The 19,516-nt window shown below is 40.7% G+C and overlaps 2 protein-coding genes across 6 annotated transcripts; one reads left to right on the top strand and one right to left on the bottom strand.

The window, feature by feature from the left end:
* The first annotated feature begins 66 nt into the window (after window positions 1-66).
* LOC135497288 (D-2-hydroxyglutarate dehydrogenase, mitochondrial-like) lies at window positions 67-5,338 on the top strand. Of its 3 annotated transcripts, none has more exons than XM_064787061.1 (7): window positions 67-557; window positions 990-1,187; window positions 1,450-1,643; window positions 1,957-2,125; window positions 2,304-2,590; window positions 3,769-3,949; window positions 4,506-5,338. In XM_064787061.1, the coding sequence occupies exons 1-7, from the start codon at window positions 218-220 to the stop codon at window positions 4,778-4,780; spliced, it is 1,644 nt and encodes a 547-aa protein (XP_064643131.1). In that variant the 5' UTR covers window positions 67-217; the 3' UTR covers window positions 4,781-5,338. The 3 variants fall into 3 exon arrangements, with proteins under 3 accessions (XP_064643131.1, XP_064643132.1, XP_064643133.1); XM_064787062.1 differs by lacking the exon at window positions 3,769-3,949 and adding an exon at window positions 2,931-3,102; XM_064787063.1 differs by lacking the exon at window positions 4,506-5,338 and adding an exon at window positions 2,931-3,102 and having other exon boundaries at window positions 3,769-3,920.
* Window positions 5,339-5,587: 249 nt separating this feature from the next.
* Window positions 5,588-18,310, bottom strand: LOC135496819 (thyroid receptor-interacting protein 6-like). Of its 3 annotated transcripts, none has more exons than XM_064786346.1 (10): window positions 18,211-18,310; window positions 14,496-14,629; window positions 11,410-11,559; window positions 9,354-10,526; window positions 8,934-9,035; window positions 8,572-8,639; window positions 8,191-8,238; window positions 7,913-8,043; window positions 7,612-7,732; window positions 5,588-7,327 (listed from the first exon to the last, which is right to left on the bottom strand). In XM_064786346.1, exons 2-10 carry the CDS (start codon window positions 14,623-14,625, stop codon window positions 7,196-7,198), a joined length of 2,055 nt encoding a protein of 684 aa, XP_064642416.1. In that variant the 5' UTR covers window positions 14,626-14,629; window positions 18,211-18,310; the 3' UTR covers window positions 5,588-7,195. The 3 variants fall into 3 exon arrangements, with proteins under 3 accessions (XP_064642416.1, XP_064642415.1, XP_064642417.1); XM_064786345.1 differs by lacking the exon at window positions 18,211-18,310 and adding an exon at window positions 14,909-15,691; XM_064786347.1 differs by lacking the exons at window positions 11,410-11,559; window positions 18,211-18,310 and adding an exon at window positions 14,909-15,691.
* Between the last annotated feature and the right edge of the window lie 1,206 nt (window positions 18,311-19,516).

The following is a 19,516-nucleotide window of genomic DNA, read 5'->3' as shown; positions in this document are numbered from 1 at the left end:
TTGGAGAAAATTCTGCAAGCGAGGTTGTGTAGGGCACCTGCGAAATCAATTAGGGATAGAGGGCGCTGCAAATCAATCTTGATTGAAAACTAGAAAGAAGGCCTTGGCCTGTAACAAATTTGTCTTTTTGAAGATCATGAAGGACACAATCGCCGATTTTTAAGTTACGCTAAGATTCGCTGTAAAAAAGGCATAAAAAAACATCAGAGTTAACAAAATGCATTGCGTACGTGCTAGCAGGAGAGCATTATTTGTGCTGAAAAATGTCCCAAAACTTGACAAGGTCAAGCTAGTGAAGTCACTGAAGGTTGCTTATGCAGATCTTGATGGGAGTCTGAATACAGTTGCACGCTTTAGCACCAGCTGTGTCAAGCTCATAGCACCAGAATACACGACCGACACCAACCCAGGAGTGCGGCGTGGCCCGTTCGCTAAAGTCACAGATAAAGATATAAGTTTTTTCAAGGACCTTCTCGCTAATCGTGTTTTGAAAGGAGGTGAAGGTCACGATGACGACCTTGATGAGTACAACGTTGATTGGTTGCAGAGTTATCGAGGTGAGTTGATGACTAAAAACGTTAATACTTTAGAAACGCAATGAATGATATTATGAGGACAACCTGCTAAATTTGTCTTTACCCGCTGTCTCTTACAGCTACAGCACCCTAATGGCAGCGATTAGAATTGATGGCCTTGAATATTAAAACATAAGGTCTTTATATAAATTCCTGAGGCCTAATGTAATCTGTCTACCTAACCACTCTAGCATGACCTATTTTTTGCACTGGATGACAGGGAGCAGTTGGTTGTGACTATGTCTTCTATTGACAATTTTTAAATTAGAAGTATCGATGTCTGAGAAGTGGGGTTCTTGTTCCTGTGTTCGATTCTTTTGTCGCAATTAAAATTTGATGTCTTACAGAAACAAGCTCTCCTGACAAATCATTTGAAAAAAGATATTCAGGAATATTTTTTCATTTTCTCTTCAGGACGAAGTAAACTAGTCCTAAAACCAAAGACAACCGAAGAAGTTTCCAAGATTGTGAAGTATTGCAATGAAAGAAGTCTTGCAGTTGTACCTCAAGGAGGCAATACCAGTCTTGTTGGCGGAAGTGTGCCTGTTTTTGATGAAATCGTCCTCTCTATGAAACTAATGAACCAGGTCATTAGTCTTGATCCAATATCAGGTATGAAAAATGAAAACTAATGCTTGCCCTTTTACTCCAGAGGGACTTGTTGACAGCCCAAAATATTTCATATCAAGATCATTTGGTCTAAAGTGTATGAGATACAATAACAACACATCTGCCAGTGACATTTATTCTATTGTCAGTAATTGCTCGATACAAGGTCTGGCAACTTGCTACTTGCTTTGGTTTGATGGATCAAAGAGTTGTAGACCAATCCTACTTCGGCTGGAAACTGATTGTATTGAATTCTTTTACCCAGGTATCCTGATTTGTGAAGCTGGATGCATCCTGGAAAATTTAGAAGCATACGTCGGTGACCATGATCTTGTGATGCCATTGGATCTAGGTGCAAAGGGATCATGTCATATAGGAGGGAACATCTCGACGAATGCAGGCGGAGTGCGCTTGTTGCGATATGGGTCGCTGCATGGCTCGGTGCTAGGTTTGGAAGTTGTAAGTGTGTCACAAAGGATTTCATGAAAGAAAGAGTCATGACATTGATCCATTCCATACAGAATGAATCTTGAATTCAGTTCCCAGTTTGAATGGTGCTGTTGATTCATATTAGATTATCTTTGTTCTTCATACATGAGGGTCACTCATGCAATCTTGACAGAGAATTATGAAAGATAAAAAGATGAGTTTTGTGGTCAACAGAAGCCCTGCAAGTGCAAAGTCAAACTTCGCTATAAAGACAAGGTTGTTTAATACCATGAGCCTCTTCTTACAGCAAATTATTAAAAATCTATGATCTTTAACAATTCAGGTGCTGCCAAGTGGTGACGTTCTTGATTGCCTCTCTACACTCAGGAAGGACAACACAGGTTACGACATGAAGCAACTCTTCATAGGCTCCGAGGGAACGCTCGGCGTGATCACCAAAGCTGCTATTCTCTGTCCAACGAAACCTAAATCAACACAAGTTGCCTTCTTGGGTAAGTGGACATTGTGGGCAACGTTTACAAGATCTGACACGTCTGAATTGGATGCATTGACAATACCCATATCATTAATTCTTCTGACCACGTTTTTGAGTCATTCTGTCACTTGCTGGACGTTTCGAGTAATTCAAAGTAATTTTCATGTTGTCTGATGAAAAAATTAATTTTTCAGGTCTTCCAAACTTTCATAATGTTATAAAAACCTTCAAAGAGGCCAAAGGTATTCTTGCTGAGGTGCTTTCAGCATATGAATTCATGGACAGCCAATCCATGGATGTGGTAAGAGATCGTCTTGGATACAAGTCCCCAATTCCGGATCATTCGTTTTATGTTTTGATCGAGGTGTCGGGATCAAACGCAGAACATAACGAAGAAAAGTTGAACCTGTTCTTGGAGAAGGTGATGGAGGCGGGATATGTGGAGAATGGGACAGTCGCTACAGATAGCAAGAAAATAAGTGTAAGTACACTGGAATATTCTAAATTGTGCATTTACGGCAGCATTTCAATATGTATTTTCAAATTAAGGTCCCCTTCTGTTATCAGCGATGCCTCCTTTCAAAAGACATCAAAGCAGCTGATTTTATTCTTTAGTCTTCTTTGCACCACTCCTACAGTCCATGCTGTATGCAAAATACATGTACATCGCCATTCAAAGAAGACTGTGGTGAAATGAGTAATGACAGCTATTGCAACATGAACGGAATATTCTACCCAGACCAGCACTTGACACTGGCTGTGCTCACCCTAAAAAAAGGCAATATTTATCTCGAAATTACGGCTTTCTAATTTAATTCTAGGAATTCTGGAATTTGCGGGATGGTATTGCACCTGCCTTCAGGAGTAGTGGTCATGCCTATCTGTATGACTTCTCAATCCCACTACAGCACTTCGATGATTTTGTTGAAATTGTTAAAGAACACCTCGGTGACAAGGTCCAGTACTGTACTGGCATGGGGCATCTGGCAGATGGTATGTAATATGCACTGTGAATACATTAGTTATGCGCTGTGGCACTCAAATAGTCTCTTCCTGTTGATATTTCACAAGCTGAACTGCAGGGCAACTAGTTCCCTGGACCTGTATAGGCTTTATAGTTAGTACGCTGAAGTGATGGCCTTGCATATTTTAGAAAAAGTTTGGTCGGGTTTTTTTTGCTTCAGAATCAAATTGATGATGCTTGTTTTTCCAACCTGCATGCTGCTCTCAACTCTGCTTGCGCTTGCTGTTTCCATGCCTAATGCCCTAACCATTTTCTACTACTAATATGAGTTTGAGTTTGTGGGTTTCTGTAGGATTGGGAGGTCATACATCATCTTCTTCACTTATAACTGAAACTGTTTTGTTTATAGTGCATTGTTTGTGAAATCATGGTTTATAACCAACAAGACGAGATCCACAAAGACAGGAACATGATATAAGACTGCTGGCTAAGCAATAGGGCCCAGGTTTGATCCAGGGGAAGAACCAATGATTGTATTTCTGGATGAAGTGCTCTTAAACCTCAGATGCACACTCTTGTTTAGAGTTAGACAAGAGGCTTCTGTTCCAATTTTATTGCAGCAGTTTTCGGCAATAGCTTTCAGTCGCCATTCCATTATGAAACTAATGGCAAACTCCCATTTTATGCCTTTGCAGAATATTTGGGCCCTGAGAGAAAATATTGCTGTGGGACAAAAAGATGCCGGACACACTTATAAATATGACATATCAATACCTCAAGATAACATGTACGACCCTGTTGAGATTATGAGGGAGCGGCTCAAACACTTTGGCCCCAAAATTCTGTATTGTTTGGGATATGGTCACTTTGGTGATGGTGAGTTTTGATGGCGGCCATTTCTTTGTGTGTGGTGGCATCATCGGATAATTCCCTTAATGTTCCATCTTTCCTCTGTCTTTAGAATCAAATCAACATTTCCATCCTCATTACTCTGGCATGCAGTAGATTCGTATTATCAGTCATTTCTTTCTTTGATCAAATTTATCAAATAATCAATCCACTTAGTCTTAAAATACTAAAATAATTCAGTCTCCTTTGCATGAATTCCCCTCCTCTCTTGCCCTTGCTGAGCCTAGACTTAGGCTCGCTTACTATCCTACATGTATGCAATCAGCTTATTTTTACCTGCACAGTTTCTTTTAATACAGTTTTGTCAGATTTGAAATGAAATATCAGAATGCAAATAAACTAATCTGTCGGTAGAAATCATAGTCAGTTGAAAAATTTGAAGTTCTATGGTAAAAAACAAATGATTGAATTTGATTTGGAACACAGAATTCACTTTATGAATGTTTCACTGAACACTTAATATTTTCTGAATAAAAACTTTATAATTATTGATTTTCTAAACAAATAGTCTCCTTCGTCCTAGGTAACCTTCACTTGAATGTTTCAACCGAAAAATTCGACCGTGACGTCCTACACAAGATTGAACCATTCGTCTACGAGCTGACGGCAAACTACCGCGGCAGCATCAGTGCAGAACACGGCCTCGGCTTCAAGAAAGCTAACGCAATCTCGTACAGCAAATCGGACCTGGCGGTAAAATTGATGAGTCAGACGAAGAAGTTGTACGATCCTAAAGGGATTATGAATCCGTATAAATTGTTACCGACCCACAGTTCATTGTTTCACTATGATCAGTAAAGATCACGTCGCTGTACAAATCTTTAAAGGTTCAGTACTTCATTGAAAATGTTGGAATGTCATAATTTGAATTAGAATTTGAATATTGTTTCTAGAATTATGATGGATGTACTGGGTCTTTAAAGTTTTCCGTCACAAGTAATTGTGAATAATTAGATTTGATAATCATGAACTTAGAAGGTGCTGGCATGCATGTGTCGTTTCAGTTTGTTAACTATGATAAGTTACAGTATGTGCCTTAAGGCTGATAGTGTTACAGGGTGTGGCAATTCTGTTAATTGTAGAAAGGTTTGGGCTTATCATTGTGTCAACCGTTTATGTGTATATATTAAAAATAATATTGCAAGAATGGCTTTATATGTAGTTCAGATGTAAAGTACAATCATTTATTTTGGTACTTACATGTAATTTAGGTTTGTTCTCTTCTGTTGATTTTGTGAAAGTGCCATATGTACAGATTTTATTTTCAAATCGTCCTAAAATAGTCTTCCATTACTAATATAAAAAGAAAGTTGTCTGTTGCGCAGACAAATTTAATTCATCCAAAAATAAAAAGCATTTCAGAATTATGTCATTTGTTTATTCTTCACATCTAGTGCCGAGATTTGACCCTTTCAGATTCAGTATAAAAGATGAATGGGGGCTCAGAATGTCAGAGAACACAGGAAAAGTAACAATATCTCTGATAAGCTGCTAGTGTCTTGGGCTGCAGCCCTGCAGAGTTGAACTTCTAACTATAATAGAGGACATAGTTTAAGTTGAGCGTAAACTCGGATACTGGAATTTCAGAAGAGCAACAAGATGGGATCTGCATTAAAATGGCATCTACATTTTATTGAGAAAATGAAAATTCACATGAATATCATATATTATCATACACATGTATCCTTTTCTCTAGTATATCTGACTTTATACAAGCAGTTTTGTAAATACTGAAAGCAAAATATGCACATGTCATAAATAGTCAATAAACATGGTCTCAACCATGCAACTCAGCAAGGTTGTGATATACTCTAAACTCGCTGATCAAAGACTGGCAAGTCTGGAGTGCACCATAAAGATACTAAGTTATCAGCTGAGTTTGATATAGTCAAAAGGTTCTCTTATCATAAGCAGTTTGAAAGTCAATGTTCTTCAAATTTTTGTCAGAACACCACAAGACTTCATCAGGTAATGACTTGATCGTTGATGTTGCGGAGATCATCCGGATTTTGTTGTGGAATTTTGGTTGCGAAAGCTGTAGCACCATTCAAAAGGAGAAAGGCCTCACTCAAGTTTTGATCATAAGGCAATTGAACACAGTTCAGGCAGAAACAAGGAAGACAGTTTAAGCTAGTCTATCAGTAATTAAGCCACTTCAAAGGGTGTATACAAAATCCAACTATTGGAGTTGACCAGGTCCAACCCAGCTCCTATGTCTATTGTAAACCCCTTCATTTTTACACCCCCATAGCAAAAATGTCCGTGTCAGATTTCATTACCGGTCCTATTAAATTCGATGTTAATCGACATTAGTATGAAAACATCATTAATATTTTTGTACAGTTTTCTCCGAATAAAAAGCTATGCAATAAATAAGATAGGTATTTACATTATCATGGCTTGCAAAATAGTAAAACCAAAAATATATAATGTAAATCCAATACAGAAACCCAGGTATACCTATTTACTTATGAGCAACTCGCCAAAACCTGGATATCAATTAAAATAGTTATACATTACACAGAATATAAGTTACAATACATTTAATCACAATACACGGTATATAGACTTGAACATCAATGAAGCAGATCCCGGGCCTACCTCTGATTGCAAAACACCAATCCCTACAGCAATCGTATGACCATTACACTTTGGAATGGTTGCAGGATGTGGTATGGTTGCACAATTAAGGGCAGGTCCGCAAACTGTAAAACCATGTTTTGTTTCATTGATTTCATAAGACAAACATGCAGTAACATTTACGGTTAATACAAACTTCGAAATGTTCTAAAGCTACCATTTTCAGAGATATTCAGTCTGAAAGGTGCCAGCACCATTCGAGTATTGAGGTGATACATGGTAAAATATGACAGAAACTTGCCCAGACATGCTACATTTTGTAAAAGTCATACAGGCACATTATACAACGTCTGAAGTCGTGCCTACATTTGCCAGAGCAGGCAACATATATGTTCTTCATGTTCCTAAGTCATCACCACAAGGCTGATCACAAACTGTTGAAAAAAAGGCCACGAATCTAAATCATCATCCACCAATTTTAAAAGGGCACATGCTCTGAACGTGATTCCTCAGAATACAAATTTCCATAAACTAAATTGCTGTCATGGCAGTCACTTTTCAAGAAATCAAAAGCACCATCCAAACATTGTTCCATCTTCTTGATAATCCGTCAAAATTTCTTGATTCTCGATTCTAAAGCTCCGTTGTCATTTTCCCGGTCATGGCTTGTATCCTCTTGGCGTTGCAGCTTTTGCACAATAGGTGGTCATCCAAAGGGTAGCAGCCACGTCCCTCCGCTTCAGACGAGAGAACCAAACCACAATCCTGGAAATGAATACAAAACCTTTAAGATGAGTTGTTCAACCCTCATTCGAGATCGAGATTTGCAGAAATGCAGCGTTCTTTTTTGTCATAAGCTCTCGGAAACATATATCAGGGACATGAGCTCCCCACAATTAAATGAAAAGTCCCAACCCTTAATGTATCAACTTACCTGTGGATTGTATGCAATCTTACTGTAAGAAGATGTCTATTGAAGACAGATGAGGAATCTTAAGAAATGTACTAGCCACTTTTTATACGCATTTATGAGTGAAAGATAGACGTACCTCGCATTTGTAGCAGCCGACATGGAAGCTCCTGTCCATCGCCACGACACGGACTGTTTCTTCTTTACCGGGCTCAGGCATGATGGGATAGCGACACATACAGCACCGGGGAGCGAATTTTCTGAAGTGAGGATTAATGACAATACATGCAGTTGCAACAGACCAGTGAGCTTCCAGTACTGTCTCATTTTGAAATATATTACTCGGCTTTTTCTCTCACTGCAACTATAGGTAAACATGTCATCTTAACCTGCTCTTGGTGCAGCCTTGGGCCGGACAGTTTACGGTGATCAAGACCTACCTATGAAAATCTTCTATACAATGTATCTGGTTTGTAGCATCGACTGTGAATGGAATCCCATCGAGACTTTTACCACAAACAACACACGTGAAACACTGAGGGTGGTAGGGTTTGCCAGTAGCTCGCAGGATCTGAAAGCAAACACAAAGTGTCACTAAAATCTCCCAGCAACTCTTACTAAACAGCAGGGGTGTTATTTCATCAATTTTAATATGATCTTTTTTGGGCCATGACTGGGGATTGTAAACTCGTTCAAAGAATTATTCAGGACGACTTACCCTATCGGTTATGGGTTTTGAGCAAACTGAGCATTTCTCAAGAGTATTCTGAAATATTGGAAAGATTATTGAAACTTTAAGTACAATATTTATTTTTTCATTGGTGGTCAGGCATTGACAATGATATCACACAAAGCCAATCTTTTTTCTTTCTTTCTGAAATTAATGGATTTTTTTCTAACACTGACATCACAGAGTAAATTCATCTGCCTCACATTTCATTAACATCTCCTACTAGTAGATGGCAGCAGCAGTAGTGATCTTGAAGCTTCATCACTTTTATAGATTCTTGCAAATCTTCTTGTTTGATCCAGGGATAAACATTGGGCAAAGAACCCTTCTGTACACAAACTGCTTCTGTTTTTCAATCACTGAACTTACCAAATAGCAGTCCTCGCAATATGGATTTCCTTCCATGGCAAAGAAAGGGCAACCTTTCAAAGATTTCTCTGGAAGGAGAACATTAAACTGATACAGCAGGACCAAAAGCAGAACATTACGTTGTTTAAGTAATTCATTTGTAATCATAAAACTAGGGCCAAAGCCGCGCTAATGTTGCTGTCTCTGCACACACAAGCTCAGTCCATGACCATGGCAGGCAGAGGTTGGGCAGTTGGTGAGGGGACCATGATCGAAAGTAACACAGCAGTACTACTGAAGGAGTCCCCTATTCTGGGAAAGTCATTAACTCCAAGGAGCAGAAGTATGCACCATAGGAGGATCACTTCCAAGCCCAAACTTACCACACTGAGTACAAAGGAAGCACTGGACATGATAAACCTGATCTAAGGCAGTGCAGCCCGCATCTTCTCCAATGATAGTTTGGTGACACTTATTACATAAACCTGAAATGAAACCAGGCATCTAAAATATGGCATTCTGATATAGAAGTTTGGAACTATGCAACTAAATCATCAGATGATGGAGCTGGACTCGCTAGGCCAAATACACTTATCCTGCCTTGGCGTCAACTAGGACATTATCAGCTCTATAAACAATATTGGGTGATTTATGTAAGTATGAGGAAACCAGAGACCCCAGAGGAAACCTATGCTGTCGAAGTCGCCCCCCTTAACCCAGGACCTTAGAGGTGACAGGTACTACTGTCGCAACTGCGCCACTCCGGCAGACCAAGTAAATTCCCGGTAATCATTCAGGCTTACCATAGTACTCTGGGTCCTTGGTTGCCTCCATGTTCTGCAGCAGAAGATTAGTCAAGGCGTCGACCTCGGCTTCTTTCAAGGACTTCTCTGGCCCACTCCCTCGGGCCCCACCTGCACCACTGGGGGGTCCACTCGGTTTCAGCGGACCTGACTCACTGGTACGGAACGTCACACTGCTATGGGCAGCTGGGACTGTCCGTGTGACTGTTGCAGAGGCTGGGGTGAGAGAGATAGAAGTTGGAGCAGCGTGAGGAGCGCCATACCCAGTGCTCTGTGCGATGCTCTGAGATGGTACGGCATAGGCTGGTGACCGTTGTCCTCCTGGCGTTTGTTGACTTTGGCTCCTGTTCGCGCTATGTTGCCGTGGCTGTGGAGTGGCATATATGGGTTGACCAGATGTCGGTGAGCCAGAGCTGTAGCTATGGTGCGGTGGGTCAGGGCTCTGAGGTTTTTGGAAGGCAGGACTTTGCGGCTGAGAGTAGACATGGTCGTAATGATGATCATGCTGGGATGGTCCATATCCGTCATCATAACCTTGGGGTGGGCCACTCTGATAACTAACTGGTGGACCATCTCTCTGATGGTCCTGGTGCGACATTGGAGGTCCATCTCTGTGTGGGTCCTTGTAGCCCATTTGAGGCCCATCCCATTGTGGGTCGTTATAACCCATTTGAGGCCCATCTCTCTGTGGGTCATTATAGCCCATTTGAGGCCCATCTCTTTGTGGGTCATTATAACCCACTGGAGGCCCATCTCTCTGTGGGTCATTATAGCCCTTTTGAGGCCCATCTCTCTCCGGATCGTGGTACCCAGACCCTGGATACTGGGAACAACCAGGGTCGTATCTGTATGGCGATGCCTCAAGACTCGATCTTGAGGGATACAAATGTGTCGGTGAATCTGGTATCTTTTGCATCTCTTGCCTCACGGACGGTGGGGACCGAGGCTGATTATGTGGAACTCCCTGTTGCTGCATGGGTGACCTCAAAGGCTGTTGATATGGATACGGTGCCCCTCCTGGCGGTGGCCCTGGCTGCCGTTGCACTCGTGGACCTGGAGGCAAGTTTTCGTAATCCCTTGACTGTGGTGGCGGGGGAGGGTGATCACCGTGCATTGTTCGGCTGGTTGCTTGGCAGACGGTTCCGGGAGGGGGAGGATTGTAACCACCGTAACCTGAAAATGGAGGACGGTAAAGATTAGGATAAGTCCAAGTCAGATTAGGTCTTCCTATCAGAGATTGTAAACAAAGATGGCATAGTACGAAGTGCCCACGGCAACGACCCAATCAATTCCTGCTTATTCTCGGTGGCCTTTGGGGGGGATGGTTGCAAACATAATATCCATCAGTGCCAACTGAAAATTGATGTCCCAGTTAGATAATTTTAGAAGAACTGTTTCAGTTTAGATGATTGTTCTGCAGGACAGGGTAGTTTTAAATACAGACCAGATGTTTAGATAGTTTCATATTATAGATGAGGACAAAAATGTGCCCATACGAAAGTTTTGATAACGATCACACGAAACCAATGACACAACACCAAGCTACATTGACAAATGCATAGACTAGTAAAATAATACCAAAGAAAAACATATTTATAACAAACAAAATGAACACCAAAATCACACCAAAACTTGTCTAAGATACATTTAAACAAACTATCTGCTTTTGTTAGAATTAGAAGTCACTACTGGTATATTGGTAATTTGTGAAGGGAAAATATAAAGCAACCAAAATTAGAGGGATTAGAAAAAACTGCCACACCAAGGGAGGAACTACTACTGCCTTTTGAGGGGTAGACTAGAGGATTGTTATGTCATACTATCTTCTATATTTGACCAATTCACACCATGTGTTAGACACAGAAGAGTTAAATATTTTAATTAGAATACCCATGGAGTAAAGCTTTAATAAAATTACTGGTACATTGTTCCACATCAGACTCAAAGAAAAAGTTCTATTACAGTAGGAAACAAGTTACAAGAGAAGGAATTATGTACGAAAGTATTTACGACAGAAAAGCCACACACACGCAGGAGATGTTTTATCTTATGATACCTGACGATGGAGGTGGAGGGGGGAAATTCTGTGATTGAACGATGACGGTTGCCGACACGGCCGGCGGTGGAGGAGGGGGGTAATCCTCGTCCGAATCTGAGTCGTCCTCCTCCGGGTTTTTGTAGATAACTGGCGTGAATGTTGGCAGGCCTGGAAATGATGAGATGGGGTGAAGCAATGCAAACTGCAAAGTAAATCGAGCAACCCTGCGTGCAACAATGATTCCGACGATGTGCGGCAGCTATTCTGCAGTAGAGAGGCATTGGTCTCTCGGATCTTGATCTTAACATAAAAAGATTTTGAATTTACATGACTAGAAACCATGTATTTTGCTAGTTTGACACAATGAGGAGGGTTGGGGAGATCATGCACGATATTTAACCTGAAATTGAGAGAAACGTTGTGTTATCTTTTCCTTAGAGTTCAGTATAACGTGTAGATCAACATGCTATATTTATGGCGATAGACACATTTTTAAACCCAAGTTGGCTCATCCAAGCAATGCAGGCTGAAGGGTAGAGGTCAGACTAAAACATGACTGGTCTATCTGAGAATGGTCTAACTGGTTAATACTATACCTACGTTAGCATCCCTAACACACACAGAGTAGGTAAACAGGCAAAGTGTTACGATAACATCCAAACTGACCATGAAAAGATTGCAAATTGCGGGATAAATCTCCCAAGACCAATCAATACAATCAAATTACAGAGTCCGAACTTACACCTGACATATAATAACATGAAGAAACATACCTGCAGTAATCAGGAACAACCAAAATCAGGCGAAGAAATTTTGCTGCCCAACTTCCAACAATCGTGAATCAGAGAACAAGCAGCTATCCGGATACCACAGGAGGATGAGTCCATGTCAAGTAGGCGTAGACAGACGGCACTGAATGTGTACTTTGATGTACACAACCTTTCAGCCAACCCAAAATGATCAAATATTCAGATTTTGTTAAAGTCATAAAGAACAACATGACTCCAAGTACATTTTTCATGAACATTCACTAACTATCAGAGTATGCAGGCCTACTTCTTAATAGATGAATGTGAAGAATCTTTGAAGAACGAGTAGGATGAGGTTCTTTTGAAATGCTAATGCAGCAGGTTGCCAAAGCTTTCTCTCACCTTCAGCCGAGTAGAGTTCGAGCTAACACTATGCAAATCCCATTAGCTGTGAGTATCAGCAAATGCTTCAGCTGTTGGAACAACACTGGGTGGAACAGAAAACCTTTATACCATGCCTTTATATACATAAGGAGATACTTGTACTAGTATTGTTTAGAAGCATTCTTAGTTTGAGAGTCAGCGGATGTTTTCATCGAGATCTGTTTTGCTTCAGGTCTGTCAGACCAGCAGAGCAGTGAGGACAATACTGCTAGTACCGGTATTTGGTCATAGTGATCATGAAGGGACTTGCCGAATCTAAAATCTCAGTCTTATAGAGGACCAGTGGATATACCTTCGAGTTCGTACTGGGGAATGACAATCTCAAAGCCTTGTTTGTCAAGATGTGCTATCATCTACATCGCCCTGTATTGAGGATACCTGGCATGAATCAACCTGATTGCTGCGCTGGATGCCAATCCCCACACAACAACTTTCAGACTGTGTATTTATACCAGAGATGATGGCAAAAGCAGCTTCAAACATCCTTTAGATAAAGTATTGTACCACCAAATGCTAAAACATGTCGAGCAATCTACACAACTGAACCTATGGATGATTTGTGACTCGCTCTACCAAAACTAGGCGCTTGTCGCATCTGAACTCGACAGATTGATACGGACTTGTTGTTCATTTCCCTATTGTAGACCTTTTGTGAAATCTATTACAAACTGATTTGGTCACATTTCACAAAAGGTCTACAATAGGGAAATGAACAACAAGTCCGTATCAACCTGTCAAGTTCAGATGCGACAAGCGCCTAGTTTTGGTAGAGCGGGTCACATTTACCGTGCACAAAACATACTGCATCAGGCTTCATTTACACAATCCATCAAATACACCTTATACAGTCAGTATCGTACTGCCATACTGGAATAAACCGGAGAGGGTTGAGAAACTAAACTATTCCTGACATACTGAACCAAAGAGATCACCCTTCCATGCCTGGCCATGCCCTCGGCCACAACAAAGGTATTGTTATCATAGACCACCAAAAAACAACAACATTTAAAGGTCAGTCCAAACAAACATTAAATTTTGAGAGTACTGGGAAATTAGGTTGCCACCCATTCAAAATTTCTTACAATAGCAACGTTTAAGATGTTGGTCAAACATTGAACCAGACATACTTGATAGAAATGACAATGAAATTTTCCCAATTTCAATTCAGTGTTTGTTTAGAGTTATAGAACTTGGGCTGTACTTCACTTTACTTCACGAATGCATCTCAAGTATTTTATTCTTCACAATGGGCCTGAATATTTGCAGGTTCATTCGCATGTTTAGTATCTTTTATGTGAATATATTGACAACAATATTGAGGTCAACAATATGATATCTGGAAAAAAAGTGTTTTAATTTTGAAATATATTTTATCCAAGCTAAACAGCCTTTGCTGTACAACACTAAATGTATTCGAAGTCTCAATATAATCAATCTGGAACTAAAGAAAAAACAGTCTTTATCAACATACAATGTATCAATATATCACCTAGGGAATTCTTGATAACCAGGTGAAAAGGTTAATTCAAATTTTTATCTTTCTGATATTATCATGTTCAATCAGTGAGTCTGGTTAACCCCAACTAGATCAGAGTGCCCCATGATAACTTTTTCTGTTCTCTCATATAAAAGTACATGGCACTTTTGTGTTTGGACAACTATTTATGTATTAAGTGTGTTGTCCTTCAAAAACAGCCAGTTTTTTTCTCAAACAATCTCATGATTTGCATCTTCACATGTATACTTAACACTAAATTGGTTACATTTCAGCCCGGGCATTTCAGACTTTGGCATCATGAGGATATATCAGGGATAATCCCAAACTCTCTCATCACTGCAGCCATAACCTCCAGACGACCAGGACAACTGGCAGGACACAGAAGAGAGTAATGCCATCTGAGGACATCTTACCATTTTTGTAAGGTTGTGACAGGCCATGTCTTGTCTGCGGGCTCCCGACCATTGGACCTTTCATTCCGTCCTGTATACGCATTTGATCCATCCGACGTTCCAAGTCACGCTCACTAGACGGAGCTGCCATCTTCCTGCAATGATAAATGATGTCATTTAGTGCGTGGATGAAAACGCAGCAGAATCTCTTTGCATCAATTTTAGGGTTTCTGAGGTATCATCCCTCATGATGGTCTTTGGCAAGGAAAACCCCTCCACCGACTCTTGATTTAACTTGTCATGTAAGTGGGAGTCAGGACAGTGGGCATTTCAATATCGTTGTGTCAAACGACCATTTCCGGTATCCAAAGACCAATGTCAACAGGCGGAAACTTCGAATCAAAAACCCACCTGACACACCAACCGAAACTCACCGAAACTTCAACATGATGTAAATCCTTCGCTGTCTACTCGACAGTTTCAAGCACAGGATGAGTTTATGAGGTGAATTGATTCCATGAATCATTAAACCTAATGACCACCTCCAAATACCTATAAAACATTGCATATGATATCCCAACAGACTTGCATTACAATGTAGGTACAAGTAGATCAAATTGTTTCAGAGTCAAAAACACAATTCCACAACCCTCCTCTCAATCAGTCTCATTGTAATTTGCAAAGGGTCAAGAAACTCCTTTTCTAAATCATTTCTATGACTTGATATAACTGATGATAAAACAATTCAATCAGAACCCCGCAATCAGAAATGGATAGAACTGTTTGTAATCCACAATGATAGTTCTGCTCAAATCTCATTGACTCAGATTAAAGATCCATCAGACATGTCAGAGAGTTCAATCCTCGATTCATGGATCAGTTTAAAGTCAGCACCAAACATATTTGGCTTTAAGAAGGCATATTTTTAAAACTTTAATCCAGAAGTAAAACACATTCCAAAAGGGTCAATAATCCCACAGATAATCCGAAGCGATATGCACTTGTTAAATCTAAAGTGACAGAGTTATTTTTACACAAAATCTCAATCCGAATACCGTAAGCTCTGTTTTTTACTCCAAAAAAGGGGAAAAGAAATTTCACCAAGAACCTCGATTGGCACGCAAGACTTTGTCATTGGAAAATACCATACGCCCTACATCCTGCGCAACACACTTGTCACAAGTTTAGGCTTGCGAGAGAGAGAGACGCACGATCAGGTCTGACCCGTCAACACCAACAGAATCCAACTAAATGGAGTAATTCAATCACTCCGATAACCTGTTGGGATTGTAATACCCATAACGAAATCTCTCCATTGTGAGTAGGCCCATTAGCCCTGTACAAATAGTGTAGATATTGTGTATTTGTTTTAGCTCCGGTTAGCTTGGGACAGACATCTGATAACATTGGAGTCGGTTTCATCCTCAGGATAACAGGAAAATAGCAAACACCATATTCTAGACTGTATTCAGTCTGCCATCTAGTTAGGGTGGCCAATCAGCGGAATACAATACCCATTCACTCTTTCAATAAATTCGAACTGGGACAGCATATGCAAATTTGAACAATGCCTTCGCACTTGAAAGCCCAGGAGGGTCAACAATACCTCGGCACTTGAAGGCCGGCGCGCAGTAACAAGTGGAGGGCCACCAGGGAGTCAAACTGCAGTCCATCTTCCTATTGTCATTTCCAGCCATTGGCCACACTCATTTCAAGGGGGCAGGTAATGAGGGGCATTCTCACTAAGGGACAGACATGTCCCTTGGGTAAAAATACTGAGTCAATGGGTCCTGACCACCCTGAAACAATCCAATGATGGGCTTAGATGATCCAATAATGACGGGACAACTGAAGATAATGATTAGTCGTGAGATTTCCTAGGGTGACATTGACCGATCACTTTTAGTTGGATTATGCTTAGTTCCGATGCTTCTTGGGACATGTGGGACAACTAAGGATTGTGGCTTTAATACAATACAATTAACAATACAAGTTCAAGGTTGAATGTTGTCTTTCACTTTCAGTCCTGTAAAGGGAGGGGAGGGTCAATGAAAATGATAGACATCAGAAGTTTTTTAACCTAATGTCACCAATATTACGGGTCAAGATGTGCCGTCATCTGACTGACTTGAATGGTCTGCATTTAGATTTATCAATGTTTTTATAAATTGAAGTCTAAAAAAACCTTACAAATTTAATTTTGCATTCAATAGGTAGGTGTTGACTACACAACTCAGTATTTTTCTAAAACTGACAATGTCAAAGAAACACCTGAATACCATAGGGCCCCACCTGACCTGCCAGAAAATTTAATCAAAGCAATCCAAATATTTACAGAGTTTCTAAACAAACGACCAGATTGCTGAATAAACCCTACCCAGTAATAAACCACACACAAATTGTGATTCATTGTGTTATAGGCTTACAGACATACAAGTTACCATATAGAATGTATGCACTTTTAGCAATGAAGTGCTGATGACCACCATAAAAGTCGTAAATAAATTTTTCACATATCAACAAGATGGCAAAAGAGTGAGATGTTCTGACAGATGCCTAGTAGTGGTGGTACCCAATGCTGTCCCCAAAGACGCCTTCCAAGTACATCCATGAAACATGTATCAACATCCAGAACGACCCTTCTTGCCGAAGACAGACTCTTGGGTCAAAACCGTTACATCTTACGTTTTATAACAGCATCCAAAGCAAACCAGTACCTTGGCTTAGAACATTTATCAAGAATACTGCCTCGTCTATTTCCATTTGGAGAGCTGATAGACCAAACACATTGGAAGACTGTGCTGCCATCTTCTTGGTGATAAAGAAACTATTGTGAGAAATGGCTTGCCTTGAATTTTCAAAAGTAGAATTTTACAAGTCATGTAAGGAAAATCCTTAGAATTTCAGGCACTTCTGTGAGTTCAATCCTTATGTTTTCCTAAAGAAATATGAGTTTATGAGGCATAAACATTTTGAAAAGCTCTATTTAACAGAGTGAGAGACTACAAACCATGAACTGATGAGGACACTTTTTTCAGCACTTTTTACTTCCTTAGGCTTAGCTGCCACCTCTACAGACTTGACTCATCTTCAATGTTGACAAGGTCACCATCTAAACCAGGTCAAGTGCAGAAATGGCACTCGTGATTCATTCTCTTCCTCCTGGTTCATATTATGTTGAAACAGACAAGCAAGCAGCACAGCACAAGCAAGAGGCACAACCAACTCATGATGACCGAGAAAGGTCACACTTTGAAGTTTGATTAGGCCTATAGACCACATCAGCGACAGCATTACGATGCTGTTGTGATGTCTATTCAGATTAGTGACAGATCAGCAGACACGTAGGCCTACCAGGATTGACAGACACAGTCATGACATCAGTCTGACAAACATGACAAAAGCAATCTTGAAGTCATGCATTACCAGCAAGCATGCCGGCATAGACGGCCAGTGAATTGAGACCTGGATGGATGGAGATGGCCGGGGGGGGGGGGGGGGATGAAGAACCCCTTTCTGACCCTTCCTTGTCGGTCATGCAGTGAGTCGAGTGACTAGTTTTAGGCCTACAATGGACTGGCTACAGTCTTTACAGAGTAAATTTACATGCAAAATCTGAAGTCCACTCAGACAAACTCAAATATAACAGCAGTTCACCAAGATTCACGAAAAACTCATGACTTTACTGGTACTAAATTAGCAGGAGTTAAATCATATCACATTAGTTTTAACTTACCACCACGACTAAAAAGGATTATAGGACAAAAATCGGTTGAATGATCAAAATTTAAAGAGAATTGGGATAGACCTTGCAGCCAATTGACCTTCACCTCAATGACGTCGTTATTGAAGGGAATCCCAGGGTGCAGATGGCAGCACTGCATTGACACGCTATTTTAGCGCGTTCGATTAGCGCCCCGCTTGCGCGACCATGGTAATCATCTCACGAGGACGGACAATGGAACAACCAACCTCTGCCAGCTGGTTATATGACTGGTGAATCCTCCCAAAGTCCTTTCTCTCATGCAGAGCGTGCCACCAAAAAGACATCAATATCTACATAAAATACTTTATTTGATCAATGTGTCACATTGTTATTTTGGAAAGAAGCCCTCAAATTCATTGTCGGTCCTTGTTTGCTTTTGGATGGGACCTGGCGCCAGTGCGTTCGGACTCGATTCATACTGGGCATGCGCTTCAAGGCTCGAGATCTGGTGCTTACCGAAGCGCGGGGCTAGAAATCGAACATGCTGTGACGAAATCAGCGCCTCTAGTGTCAAGATTGACTTTTTTACTACAGGGTGTATCAACAACAATACTCATACCTAATACAATCTGATGACCCAATCATACATTATTGGCCAAAATTTGAGAAAAAAAGTTTTTCTCACTATCTTCAAGAGATTACTTGCTATTTCCCAAAGTTATGACAGGTCTGATGATCAAATAGAGTGGGGCCGAGGGATGAGGTGCTCGATCGGTCAGAGTCATCAATCTCTTTTTCTACGTCTTCACAGTCAGAAATCCTTATTTCAGTGCCACAGTCTTCAACACAGCAGCCAAAATGTATCAATAGTTATTATCTACTATTTATCTGGAAGACATCTGTCGGTGCAATTAACAAGGACATAGTCACATCTGTATCTGGCAGATCTAACAAACTGTCCTCGGTCACAAATAGCCCACATTCACAAGGTGAGAAGGTTCTAGGTGGAGAGGCCACTGCATGAGAAGATCCAGCAGCGACAATCTCTGAAATGGCACCATTAAAGATTAGGCTTATCCACTGCATTGCCATCCTGAGATCAGGGTTTTTGCTATCCTCCTACATGTACCTCATATACGATCAAGAGGGGGAGTATATTGAAAATCACAGGTTATGTCTGGATGCTGCAGGCATACTGTATAGATAACTTGCATGACGTAATAGTGGACGACATCAGAGAATGCAACAGAGCCATGTTGCTTGTAACATCTGATGGCCAGTTCCCCAGATGTCACGAGAGACGCGAGTCTATTTGATTATTATTTCCAGACATCAC

The sequence above is a fragment of the Lineus longissimus genome, chromosome 12, assembly GCF_910592395.1.
Source record: "Lineus longissimus chromosome 12, tnLinLong1.2, whole genome shotgun sequence".
In the NCBI taxonomy this organism is placed as follows: Eukaryota; Metazoa; Nemertea; class Pilidiophora; order Heteronemertea; family Lineidae; genus Lineus; species Lineus longissimus.
Note: the sequence above shows the minus strand (reverse complement) of the source record. Positions and strands in the feature narration are given on the sequence as shown.